The 13,697-nt window shown below is 44.7% G+C and overlaps 1 protein-coding gene across 2 annotated transcripts in view; it reads right to left on the reverse strand.

Moving 5' to 3' along the window:
• PCDHAC2 (protocadherin alpha subfamily C, 2) overlaps positions 1-13,425 on the reverse strand; it is a 56,907-nt gene extending 43,482 nt beyond the window's left edge. For both annotated transcript variants that reach the window (XM_075056517.1, XM_075056516.1), the window contains exons 1-2: positions 10,752-13,425; positions 1,728-1,786 (exon numbers count right to left, since the gene is read on the reverse strand). In XM_075056517.1, the coding sequence (XP_074912618.1) occupies positions 1,728-1,786; positions 10,752-13,268 (2,576 nt within the window). In that variant the 5' untranslated portion in view covers positions 13,269-13,425. The remainder of the gene's footprint in view (positions 1-1,727; positions 1,787-10,751) is intronic.
• Between the last annotated feature and the right edge of the window lie 272 nt (positions 13,426-13,697).

A 13,697-nucleotide genomic window follows, 5' to 3' on the forward strand; every position in this document is an offset into this window, starting at 1 on the left:
CACCTTACATGGAAGGAAAAGAAAAAATCTGCTACCTCTAATGCAAAACTAGGCACATATTTATGTGAAATTCCTTTGAGAAACAGGATTCTGTGACTGTGTCCCTGTCTCTGCTCATCTGCTTCTCAGCTCCATTCCACACTCCCAGTTGAACTTAATGGGCAGTTTCAACCAAATGTAGCAGATGTCAAGGGTTCTATGGATACCAAATTTCTACAAGTTTTATGAAAAATCAGCATTTTATGAAAATCATCAGCTGTGCAGGTCACACAGGCTCAGAACCTGAGATTTCAGGTAAGGACAGGGGTCTGCTGATTTGAGAGAACAGAGGAACACGTACAATTTCCCAGAAATGCTTCATTAGCTCCTCTGCTTGTGGGATGAATTCCTTTAAATAAGCTCCGACTTCTCATTAATTATTCAAGTAACTTCAGGCAAGATCTTGAACCCTGTATAGAAAGGAATGTGGATCCACAGGATCACACAAGAGCACGCCTGACTTTGAGGACCAGTAAATAAGATGCTCAGGTAGGCAGGAGAATTCCTGCTTCAGGATCCTGCTCCCTGGACCGTTTATTCATTTTGCAGTATGCAGTCAGGGATTTAAAACAAACAAAAAACCCAGCAGGAACATGAAAGAAAGCAGTTTGCCCAACAGGCCACAGAATCAAGCTTGCTCTTTCTTCCTTTCCTTCTGGTCCCTGAGGTTTAGGTTCCTTTTTTATGCAGCAGCCCAAAGTCAGCTGGAGAGGTACACTGTGCCCTCAACCACATGAAGCATAGTCTCAGGGATGGACAATCTGAATCTGAGATTTGGATGTCAACGTTATGAAGATTCATCAGCCCTGTGGATAATGGATAAAAGGTAATGACTACAGTCCCATTGCACCAACAATTTTGGGAAAAGCATACCATCCTGCACTTTGTAGTGCCACTAGGAACTACTGCAGCCTTATAATTGTGTCTAAACCTGTAAGGTAGTCTTATTAATCACATAAGATTACACCTGAATATAAAACCAGTTTTCTAATCTGCTCAGGAAGGGAGAGCAAAAATATTTTATTTAGGCTCTACAAAAACAACTTTACTATAATTACCTTTTTCCAGGTGTACTGAGTAGCAAATTATAGCAGAGACTGCTTGTAATGTTAAGGCAGAGGACTTTTCAAGATGTCTAAAGAGATTCGGACACAGCCTCACTTTTCCTGCTTTGAAAATCTGTCTCATATCTTCAAAATGTCCTTTAAACTGTATTAAACATCTTGATTGCACCATGTGGTTAATAAACTGACTGCAGAAACAGCATACTTTTATGGTAATGAGAGACAACAAGATGGAAAATGCATCAATGCTGCAGACAGTCTATTGAAACACCAGCATTGATGATTACAGGGAGCTTTAAAGTAAACAAAAAGTGTATAATCACAATTAAATAATTCAATAATTGGAGCAATTACGCCTTGACAGTCAATGTATAAAAAAGCAGGAGGCAAACACAAAAAAAGGACAGATCTACAGTAGTACAATAATAGCATAAGATGCAGTCAGATTGAATCTGTAACTCTTGGAGATTGGAAGTGACAGCAGCAGAACTCTCCCTCTCAGTGCTTTCCCTCTCAGTGTACAGATATCATCAGTCTAGGGCATCAGAGGAGACAGACAGCTTTGTCCTTTTCACAGAGAACAAGGACAGAATTCTCCTTCATGTGGGGAAACACCATACCTACCTTTGCATTCCTGCCCTTAGGGATGCAGAGTAGCGCCAGTCAGGATTGGGGTGTTTTGGCTGTAGAAACAAAAGCCCAGGATAATGTTGTTAATGTATGTTAAGTGTGCTGAAAAGCATACGCATCTGGCTAATTTTGTCAGAAAAGTCTGTATGGAGCTACTCAATTTTTGTGAACATTCAGAACTGCCAAATCTTTCTACAAATCTAAAGAAACTTTCAAACGGACACACAGAGAGTGTCTCTGTAATAGAGAAACTTGTTTGCATGCCAATGCCTTTGGCTAGAGATGATCTCTGTGGAATGACATTTAATGCTGGAAACAGGTAGACAGTTATTTCGTACAGTCATCAACATTCTGGGCATAGGGAAAAAAAACCCATCATATATCCATAAAACACATTGTTTGTTTACCTGATAAGTCGAGGAAACTCGAGCTGCTGCACTGAATAGCACCTGCCTGAGGACGTATAAAATACAGCCCCCTGTGAAGAGGATATGCGGGGTAGTCTGTCTGCTGTGAGGTTTCTGCTGGCATTTAGTGTACTGCAGAGGACCGCACTAGGTTGTATCAGATTTGCAGACTGCAGCAAGTCTTTTATCAAAGGCAGACATGTTCTTTCATAATATCAAGAACTACTACATTCTCCACATTCATGAGAGGGTGTAAGAGATGTAAGGGGAAAACAACCAGCAATACCCGTTGACCAACAAACCTCACCATATGCTGACCTACTGCAGAATGGCTTGCTAAATAAAGAGATAATTAAGAAATCCTTTGTTGATCAAAAACTGCTCCAGAAAATCTCTTTTGCATTGTCAGGGCACCATCAGAACAATTTTCAACTGCAGCCAATGAATGCAAGCTCAGGTCCTTTAAAATTAAGCCATAAGCACATAAAAAGGTTACTTCTCAGGATTCTCAAGATGTTATTCTGTAGGTGATATCGCAGCCAGTGCTTAACTTCAAGCACTTGAATTCAAAGAGAGAACTTATGTCCAGAAACATAATGGACTACACTCATTCCTGGTCTGTCTTGTACAGTGCCAAATACACAAATAATATATGACAGTAATGGTTTAATTCTCTTCAAGCTATTGGAGGCAGATCAGCAATGAATTTTGTCCCATTACTTGAAAGAGAAAAAGAAAGTGTTGAATGCTCTGAATTATTTAAAGTCAACTCTGCCTTTCCTCTTGAGGTTTGGGTTATGCTTTTCCCTGGATCAATAGGTTTTATTCAAATAAAAATGGAGCAATTACAACTTACGCTATCGCTCTATCACCATATTTCCCAGGTCCAGCATCACTCAAGAGCGAGATGCTCTCGGATGACACACATCCTAGTATTCTTTATGGTCCGAGTTACACAAAAGGGAGGAGGCTGCTATTTGCAACCACACATTAAACATCTGTGCTAGCAGTTTCCTTCCCATTTAGCCCCCAGTTCTCTGGCATACTCGGGTTCTGCTGAGTTTAGCAGAAAGTGTCTTGACAAGGAGCCCATTATGCATGGTTCTAGTATTTTCTGATTCATTCCGGTTTGGCCCTGGTCCCAGGGATGTCAAAGCAACTCTAAAGTCAACCATGTAGTAACAGTCAACGAAAGAGGATAGAAAATAATACACACTGATCAGATCCTCTCCTGAATTTGCCTTTCTTAATGTATGAAGGGTGCTGACACCAGAAGATTTGCCTCTGCTGGAGATTTTCTTCTAGCAGGGGAACTGCTAGACTGGGGGTGGTGTGAAAGCCCCTTTGCTCTTTTTTGCAATTTCAGAGGTGCAGGTTACTAATTTGTACAGGCTTATAGGCAATGTGAGGAGGAAGGAGTCTTACCAGTCCCTGACCTAGTTCCAGCTGGGATAGAGTTAACTGTCTTCCTAGTAGCTGGTACGATGCTATGTTTTGAGTTCAGTATGTGAAGAATGTTGATAACACTGATGTTTTCAGTTGTTGCTAAGTAGTGTTTAGACTAATGTCAAGGATTTTTCAGCTTCTCATGCCCAGCCAGCGAGAAAGCTGGAGGGGCACAAGAAGTTGGCACAGGACACAGCCAGGGCACCTGACCCAAACTGGCCAACAGGGTATTCCATACCATGTGACGTCCCATCTAGTATAGGAACTGGGAAGGGGGGGCGGGGAATCGCCGCTCGGGGACTGGCGGGGCGTCGGTCGGCGGGTGGTGAGCAATTGCCCTGTGCATCATTTGTACATTTCAATCCTTTTATTATTGCTGTTGTCATTTTATTAGTGTTATCATTATCACTATTAGCTTCTTCTTTTCTGTTCTATTAAACCGTTCTTATCTCAAACCGCGGGTTTTGCTTCTTTTTCCCGATTTTCTCCCCCATCCCACTGGGCGGGGGGGGGGAGTGAGTGAGCTGCTGCATGGTGCTTAGTTGCTGGCTGGGGTTAAACCACGACACTAACAAAACACAGGTGAAGTGAGATTACATCAAAGAGCTGAAAAGTCTGACACGAGTTGGGTAGGAGTAAGAAAAGAGGAAAACAGCCACTTGCTCAAAGTATATAGATTTTTGTTTTTCAGCTGAAAGCTTTCCAGCTCTTGGCTAGAAGACAAATATCTATGTTCTGTTGCAGTGGGAACCTTCAGACACCAGATCATAAATGGGTGATGATGGCAGGAGAAACTCATCAGAAATTCATCATTCATTCACTCTACATGCATGGACCAACATTCACCATGTCAGTATAACAGAAACAACAGCAATTAGGAGATTGTGGTATTTTCAAAGGTTACTATCCAGAAGCTGTGGTTTCTTGTGGCTACTCCCAAACAGTTCTCCATTTGCTACTACTCTCTAAGCAGGGCTGTAGTGCTGCTCCCAGAGGAGCAGAAGGAGGAAGGAGGGGACAGGATCAGAAAAACATACTCTGGAGATGGAAAGATGTATTGTCACAGTTGACTTTCAGACCTGTCAGGGGCTGTTTTTTTGTTTTTAACTGTAAAAAATTCCATGTCTTGGACTTGTCTCCTTTTTTAAGTCTTCACATGAAGAACAGGAGGAGCAGGCAGTTGGGCAGCAGTCTGCCTTTGCCCAGACCTATTCTCACCCAGTTTTACCACGTGCACGCTGCTTGACTGGGAACTTTGAGGCCTCAGCAAGAGGTCCATGTTTGTTCCATAGTTGTGTTATCACAGGGCAATGTCCTACAACTGGCAAAATTGGTGAGATTCCAATTTTATCAGTGTAACTGGCTTCTCCTTTTGTTCTGCTACAGACCATAGCTCTTTAAGATCCTCTGGTCATAAGAGAAAAGATGTTTCAATACATCTTTAAATGAGATTGGGCAAATAGGAAGCAAGAAAAGCAAAAAAGCATGACCAATAATAGAATTGACAGCATAGTAGATGCAGCAAACCTGTTCAGTAATATCCTTCCTCAGTTCAGACACAGCAGTGTTGCTTCTTATAGACTTATCAGGCATTCACAGTCTGCATGTTTGGGTTGGCTTGTATCTCTGGCTATGAACAGTCCACCTTTACCAGATCACCCACTGAAACCTGCCACATTGACATGTGCTGTCACACAGCATGCAGTCACTGTGTCATGACACGATATGACCCATCTCAAAGAAGAGCAGTCTTCAGCACAGTCCCAGGGGACAGGAGTCTGCAGAGGAGCTGTCAAGGGGCTCCTCTGCAAAGCCCTCTCTTAGACTTCGCCGTGAGCCATGTAGCTGTGTCATAAATCAACACCACCAGGACAAGGTACAGCTGGCCAGGAAGCATGAGTACAGAGAGGAAGCACAAAGAGGAATACAGGCCCTGAAGTTGTCCAGATGCTTCCCAGTTGTACATCCCCATGCTCTCCCTATATCACACAATGCTGACGAACATAACATTGCTCCTTTTACCTCCCCAGCTCCCAGCTCATTCCAAGACCCTGTTTATCACATGCCAGCCCATTCTACTAACTTTAAGGTAATCTTAGCTTGCCATTTCCCTCAGAGATTTTTGGAGGCCATGTATGGTCCAGTGGTCCTGTCATTACCACTCATCAGTGGAGGTGAGAAAAATCACATGATCCAGCACAGAAGTAATCAAACATTCCCTGTTTCTCTCACCTGCTTTTTGTGATTTAGCAACAGCACACACCATCATAGTTGTGAGATGAGTCAAAATCTACCCAAGTGCCTATAGAGGTGGTTGTCACTGCATTAGGTGAGCACCCCATGCCAACAGTTTGCTCCTGCCAGTTCTTCCAGGCACCAGGGTTACATTCTGCCAACCACATAACCACAAGCATTAATGTGACTAGTCATAAACAACCAACTCTACTGGAAAGTCTGATAAGCCAAGTGACCATATAATATAGAACAGAGCCACCTCAGTAGCAAAAAAGCTCATGCAAAATTTCACACAGTTGTTTTCAAATTGCACAGCATGGGTTAATTTAAGAATCATTTCATGGGTTCATGGAGAATAAATTCAGTTGAAAATACATTGTTACAAACATTTTGCTCAGTTCTCTTTTTTAGCTAATACTTTAAGGATTTGTCCCTGGGATAGACGGAATTTCTAAATTTTTTTAATGTTGCCCTGATCCCGTATTCATGAAAATCAGTGCAAAGGCTACCATTCACTTCAGTGGGTGTTAGAATAGGGTCTGTTTGAGGTAGAGAAGTGTGAATCAAACATTTGCAAACAGTTACCAGATGATGAGACTGCTAAAAGGATCCCACTCTATTCCTATTTCCACACAAACGCACAACAGAATGACAAAAGGTATATTTATCAAATATATCTGCTTTGAAGCAATAATAAAAGGCCTTTTAGAACCCCTGACCACATACAGTCTTGCTTATTTTCCAGTGAGACAATGCTGACAGATGTGGGGAAACAGAGGCTTCTCTTCCTGACTTCCTTCTGTAAATGTTTAGAATTAACTTGATGTGGAGAACAAACTATTTACAGACTGAACATGTGTTTATCATACAAGAAATCAGAATGGAAACTGGAAAAGCATGTAATTCAGAAGCCCAAACATTTTCTTCCTGGCAGTGTTCATTTGTATTGCTAACTCTAAGAAAACTAAGGTGAAGGGAACAGGCAAGTGCATCTGAAAGCACCTCTGCTTAATATTGGCTGCAAATTTCTGCTGCCACAGCCGTAAGCATCAGACTAAGAGTCTGACTGCCCTAGAGCACAGAGCACTGTCCCTGCTTGGCAGAACAGGTTCAGATGCTGCCACTAAACAAACCAAAAAAACATTTATAGTTAACCTTTACAATGTCAGTGGGGCTGGAGAATTTCTTAAAGGCTTAAGTTCTTGAACTGAGATTGTAAGATATTCCACCACTAATACCTTTAAAGCCTCTGTGAGAAATCTCTTGGAAAGACTGCTCCAGACAATGCTGTGGGTTTACTAGATTTAGAGCCTTCAAAACATGCTTGTATTTTAAAGCAGTATCAGGATGTGTTCAACTCAAGTGTTGTCTGTTTTTTTCCATGTGTTTAGCAAGCTGGTTTTGAAGTGCAAAATACAGAGAAAGAGCCAAACAGCCATAGAACTCCAATGAACCCCTGGGTCTTACCATCACTAATGCACAGCTTTTGTTTCACTTTCTGAAGTGTCCATAGAGTACCACAGAAATTTTTTTCTGAACATCACATGAAACATCATATTTTGTCAGCGACATGTGTCAGCACACAAAAAAAGGGTACAAGGAAATGTATAATCAGGAGAGTTTATATCTAGTTCTATCAAGTATCCAGACTGCCCACTCATCTTTAGGAAAGTGCCAGGCTGCCTTCTGGGGCAGAAAACACCTCTTAAAATATATGTTGGCTTGATTGTTATTCAATGCATTGAAGGGAAAAGGTTGTCATGAGGTGCAAGACATAATGAAGGAGCTTAACCGCGCAGAACACAAGAACAAGACAGGAGAGAAGAAAAGACAAACCAAGGACCAGACACTACCCAGACATCACTCAGCACCTTCACAAGCATATGAGGAAAGGGACTCCAGACTAAAGCACTGAAATCTTGCCTGAAAATGACAGATCATCACTGCCACAGTGCCCAGTAACAAAATCACATCTTCATGCACCCCCTTCATAGCTGTGTGCACCCCTCTTTTGAAAGGCAGGAATCCAGACTGCCCATAACCTCACACAGTGCCAGCAATGAAGCCACAGTATTTTGCTATCCCTATATTTTTGCCCACACTGCCTGCCTGGTCACCCTGCAGTAGTTATCTAGCTGATGAAAGTGTGATACCAATTAACCCTGCGTTCTCATCCTTATCACCAGACTCCTGCCAGCAATAACTGTTTCTAAGGTTTTCAGTGCAGCTGTGTTAGTACCTTTTTACTTTTACAAAACACAGTTGGTTTGAGATATTCTTATAAACCTATAAAGGACCGTACAGGCAAGCAGCGTGAATGCAGAAGCACAGGCTGTCTTGCAGAAACAAGCTCCCATTCTCCCATCACAACATTAGCAGTACAAGTCAGAATAATCACACAGGAATCTGTGCTTCAACCTTCATACACTGGGTTTTCCCTTCCACTGCATCCTTCTAATGACCCAATGAAGTCAGTCACAATTTAGTGGAAAGTAATTATTAACATCTTTGACCTTACTAGTAAATATGAAAAGGACTAAGACCTTATTGCATTGAGTGTTACCGAGATTAATCCCAAATAACTTTGAAATATTTTTCCTCTCACTGTATAAACATCTGCAAAATATTAGCCTTCATGAAACCCTATGTACAATATGCATACATAGAAAGCCCATTCACCCAGTCTCATCCTCATCACTGAACAACTAATAGAAGATCAATTTCCAAAAACTGAAAAAAAAAAAAAAAAAAGACCTGTTCTCATTATCCAAAAGTAACATACACATCAGAGATTAACTTTGTAAATCAACACAAGGACAATGATGCCTATTGCTATGCTTCACAGGTGAAAGTGTGGGCTTTTACAGATGGATCAAAAGTTCACTTTAACTAAAAAGAGAAACACAGTTGTCTGAAGATCTAATAATACAAAGATCATTATTCTTAGAAAGTAGAATTCAGTGTTGCTAAGTGATGGGTGGCATCTTCAGTGCATCTACTGAGCTTGAAACAAGGGAAAGACATGATTTTATAGTATGTAATTAGCTAGGAACTAGTAATTAGTGAATACGATTACACTCATCCATTTTCTCATGTACACTTGATATTTCTACATCTTCATAGTATGTACTACTCAAGGGCAGTTTAAGAAGAAGAGACCTAAGAAAAGAACTTGTGATGAGTAGAACTTGTCAGAATTTCACCTCTGTTTATATCATATAGAACTATTTGAATAACTGATTCCTCTTTTGGATCATAACTCCACCCAGGCAGGCATTCATTAGTTTGTTCTATACATCTCTCTACTTTTGTACTCCAAATCTGGGATGGCTTTGCTGCCACTGCCTGATCTGCACAGGTGTTCAAAACTTGCTAATTCATTGCATTCAGTGGAGTGACTCCCAAAATGTGATAGGAATCTGTCTGTTAAACTAATTTCCTACTGGTCTTGCATCCAAAGTAAAGCCATTTTCCATTACTGATTCCCTTTTTTCCCCCAGAAAATCAGGGGATATTTCACTCTTAGATCCTTCAGCATACATAGTTACAGACAGAGTATGTCTCATGTTCCATCCTGTATCAAACAGATTCCAGGCATCTTATTATACTCAGAAAGATTTTAAGGTACAAGAACTGTGTAGAAAGAGGAAAAATACTTCCCCCACACCCTGTCACTATGATTTACAGAAAAACACTGCATTAATTTTAAATGGATTAATTTTGAATGGATAATCATTACTCTCAGAAAGCATTTTTATGGAACACTTGCTAGTCCTTAACATTTGTGCATCTTTGTGTACTAAACAACAGGTGCAAAAGATGCAAACATCTTCATATGTAAGTAAGTATAAAGAAATAAATTCTATTTCTGTGAAAAGAATACACAAGTCAGGGTCCTTTCTATCCCACCACAGTTACTCCCCTAGCTTTCCCACATCTGGAGGCATAGCACACACTAATGCACAAACTGATCTTATGTCTGTCACAATTGTAGGGTATAAAAAACACAGAGTAATTGCAAAATTTTCCTTTTGTGAACCAGAATTAGTCTCTCCTGTGAGTGCTTCTGGATTTAGTTCCAGTATGTGCAGAAAGGAAACTGTACAGAACATGTAAACCACACACTAATTGCAGACTGCCTGTATGCTGGCATAAAGCAACCATTAATTCTTCACTGTGGGAAAATATTGAAAAGGTTAATACACTGCTGCTCAAACCATAGGTATTAAACAGTTTTCAATAGCAACCCAGCAGGTTAGAAGTCGTCACACTGTAATATCATGATGGTAACTTGCTGTAATTATCTACAAAGATGTCACTGGATTGTCATTGTCCAGAAAGCATGAAATGCAGCATTAGGTAGAACAAATATTATCAAAGGAAGGACTGCAGTTTTCAGACAACTAAAATATGCCCACAGTAATAAGCAAAGCATATTATTACAATGATCTAAATTCAACAGCTTTGCCTAGGAATCCAATCAATGAAGTAGCAAACATCTATAACTGGCATAAAGTAATCTATTGATTTCCAGGCTAATCACTTTTTTTTTCCCTGCAACATGAGTTTTAGCATTAAAACTTTGAGACCACATGTGTCATTCCCTAGCACTCTGTGGCAGCAGGTGATTTTAGATCTGTAAGAGAAAAGGGAAGGAGGCAATACTCTATACAGCATAAGCTACAAAAACGAAGTGAATCTCAAACAACAGATACACATACTGAACTTACCAAATGGACCCTGAAAGTTTCAGTATTTACCTAGAACAAAATGGATTGCACAGATTAGATTCATTAGAACCATGTTACACAGCTGTGTGTCGGTGACCCCAAAAGGGAATACGCTTAATCTGAGTTTTCCAGTCTGAACCTCTGCTTAAGTGCAGATTTGCTCAGAGCACTGTGCTGACCATTTATCAATGTAGCCTCACCTCATTAGGAGTAATGGAGTCATTTTTAAGTATGATCAGGTTTTGTGCACTCTGCCCACTCTGTCCTGTCAGATGCCTCTCAGTCATCACTGCAGAGGGACCAGTAGTTCCTGTTGGGCCACAGGTATTGTAAAACATAAAAGTGTCACTTCCTGATCCTGCAGTTAGGCATGCCTTATAGCAGTAGGTCTTAGTGAGAGACCCATTGCCCCTTACTTCAATGAAATGGGGTTGTACTTTTAAACCGTGGGGCAACCTAGCATCGATGTTGTTGTTGGCCTGCTTGTATATTTCAGCAGGGCACCGTTCTCTGACCCCACAGAACCCTGCACAGCAGGAGTCCCCATACAGACTGTATCTGTAGCACTTGATAACAGTAAGCCCAATGATTGTGAAAAGAAAAACGAAGGAGATGGCGCTCAAAGCAATAATGAGATAAAGCGTGATCTCTGAGTAATTGCTCGGACTTTTAAAGTGCCTTCTTGTATCAGGGATGATTTTGGAAACTCTGTCCACCACAGCAACAGTGATGGCTACTGATGAGGACATCGGTGGCTCTCCATTGTCTCTCACCTCCACCGTCAGGTTGAAAGTAGGTGCGCTGTCCTCCCCCAGTTTGCGAGTAGTCCTAATCTCCCCAGTATGGAGCTCTACCCTGAACAAACCTGGATCTGAGGTTTGCACCAGGTGGAAGAACAACCAGGCATTTTGTCCTGAGTCCCCATCAATGGCTATAATTTTGGTTACCAAATATCCAGCATATGCCAAGCGTGGGATCATCTCCAGGGCTGCTGAAGTGTTGGTTGAGGTAGGATACAGAATCTGTGGAGCATGGTCATTCTCATCTACCACGTAGATGTGGACAGTGACACTGCTGCTCAGTGGTGGGATCCCGGCATCCTGAGCCTGGACAACCACCTGGAACTCCCTTAGTGTCTCATAGTCAAAGGACCTCACAGCATACATGTTGCCACTATCGGATTTAATGGAGACATAGGAGGCAACAGGTAGCCCTTCGATCTCCCCATCTAGTAGAGAATAGGACACATAGGCATTTTCATCAACATCTGGGTCAGTGGCTTTGATAGTGCACAGCAAGGCTCCAAGGGGGTTGTTCTCAGGGATGTAAACTGAGTACACAGGTTCCTCAAAGTGTGGAGGATTGTCATTGATGTCGGAGATGTCCACATGGATTACCTTCTGGGAGGAGAGAGGGGGGCTCCCAGAGTCGGTAGCCGTAACTGTAATATTGTACGCTGCTGCTTTCTCATGGTCCAGTTTGCCCTGGGTGATCAAGGTGTAGGAGTTCTTGAAAGAGTTGAGTGTGAAGGGGAGGCCAGGGGGAATACGCAGACTCACCTGCTTGTTCAGCCCTGAGTCCTGGTCAGTGACACTCATCAGGGCCACCACAGTTCCTGCCTTTGCATCCTCTGGCACTGGGCTGTACAGGGAGGTCAGGACCACCTCAGGAACGTTATCATTGGCATCCACAATGTTGACCAGCACCTTGCAGTGCCCAGCCATAGAGACAGGGCCCTGATCAGTGGCTTGCACATAGATCTCATAGGAGGATGCCTCTTCATAGTCCAAGGTACCATTAACCCGCACCTCCCCTGAGTGTGGGTCCACACTAAAGAGCTGCCTCACCTTCTGTGGGGTGTAGCTGCCAAAGGAGTAGATCACATCCCCGTTGGAGCCCTCATCAGGGTCTGAGGCGTTGAGTTTGACCACTAGCGTGCCAGGCGGGGCATTCTCCAGAAGGCTCACAGTGTAGGTGGAGCGGTCAAAGGCAGGTGGGTTGTCGTTGGTATCCACAACTCGCACAGAGATCTGGGCCGTACCGGACTTGGGGGGGTCCCCACCATCCACAGCAGTGAGCACCAGCTGCTGCAGGGCACTCTGCTCCCGGTCCAGCGGCTGCTGCAGCACCAGCTCCAGGAGTTTGCTGCCACTCTGGAAGCCTTTAAGGTCGAGGGCAAAGTGACGGCTGGGGCTGAGCTGGTAGCTCTGCACAGAGTTGGTACCCACATCAGGGTCCTGGGCACTCTCGATGTGGAAGCGGGCCCCGGGCACGGCAGACTCACTGATCTCCAGCCGGTAATCCTGGCGGGGGAAGCGTGGCGCATTGTCGTTGATGTCCAGCACCTCCACCTCCACGTTGTGCACCTCGATGGGCTGCTCGATGACCAACTCCAGGCTGAGGAAGCAGGAGGGGCTCAGCTCACAGAGCGCCTCGCGGTCCATGCGCTCCCGCACCAGCAGCGCCCCGCGGCCCAGCTCCAGCTCCAGGTACTGCCGGCCGCTGCCCGAGGTAAGCCGCGCTCCTCTCGCCGCCAGTCGCCGCGGATCCACGCCCAGGTCGCTCGCCACGCTGCCCACGAAGGCGCCGTGCGGCAGCTCCTCCCGCACCGAGTAGCGGAGCGGCCCGCCCGCCGCCCGTCCGGCGCACAGCCCCAGCAGCAGCAGCAGGCCCAGCACCACCGCCCCGCCGCGGCTCCGCCGAGCAGCCGCCGCCATGGCCGGGGCGGGGGAGCCGCCGGAGCCGCCTCGCCCGGCCCTGGCCCGGCCTCACTCGCCGCCGCCGCTCGGCCGCCTCATGCAAGCGGCGAGCAGCAGCCGCCGGCCGCCTCCGGCCCCGCCACCGCCCGGTCCATGCTCGCCGGCTGCGCGAGACGGCGGCTCCGGGAAGGAGAAGGAGGAGGAGGAGGAGGAGGAGAAAGGAGGAAGGAGGAAGAAGGAGGGACCGGGACTCGCCGGATCCGCTTTCTCCGGCTCCAGCTGCTGCGCGGGAGGAGGCGGGGGAGGAGGCTAAGCCGCGGCTGGCGCCGGTTCAGCACCTGGGCAGGGAACAGCGGCACGGCTGCCGGAGGGAGCCGCCCCCGCTGCCTGCCGGAGCCCGCTGCGAGCCGGGGCCCGCTGCCTGCCGGAGCCCGCACTCCCTGCCCC

This window comes from Buteo buteo, chromosome 24 (genome assembly GCF_964188355.1).
Source record: "Buteo buteo chromosome 24, bButBut1.hap1.1, whole genome shotgun sequence".
Taxonomy (NCBI): domain Eukaryota; kingdom Metazoa; phylum Chordata; class Aves; order Accipitriformes; family Accipitridae; genus Buteo; species Buteo buteo.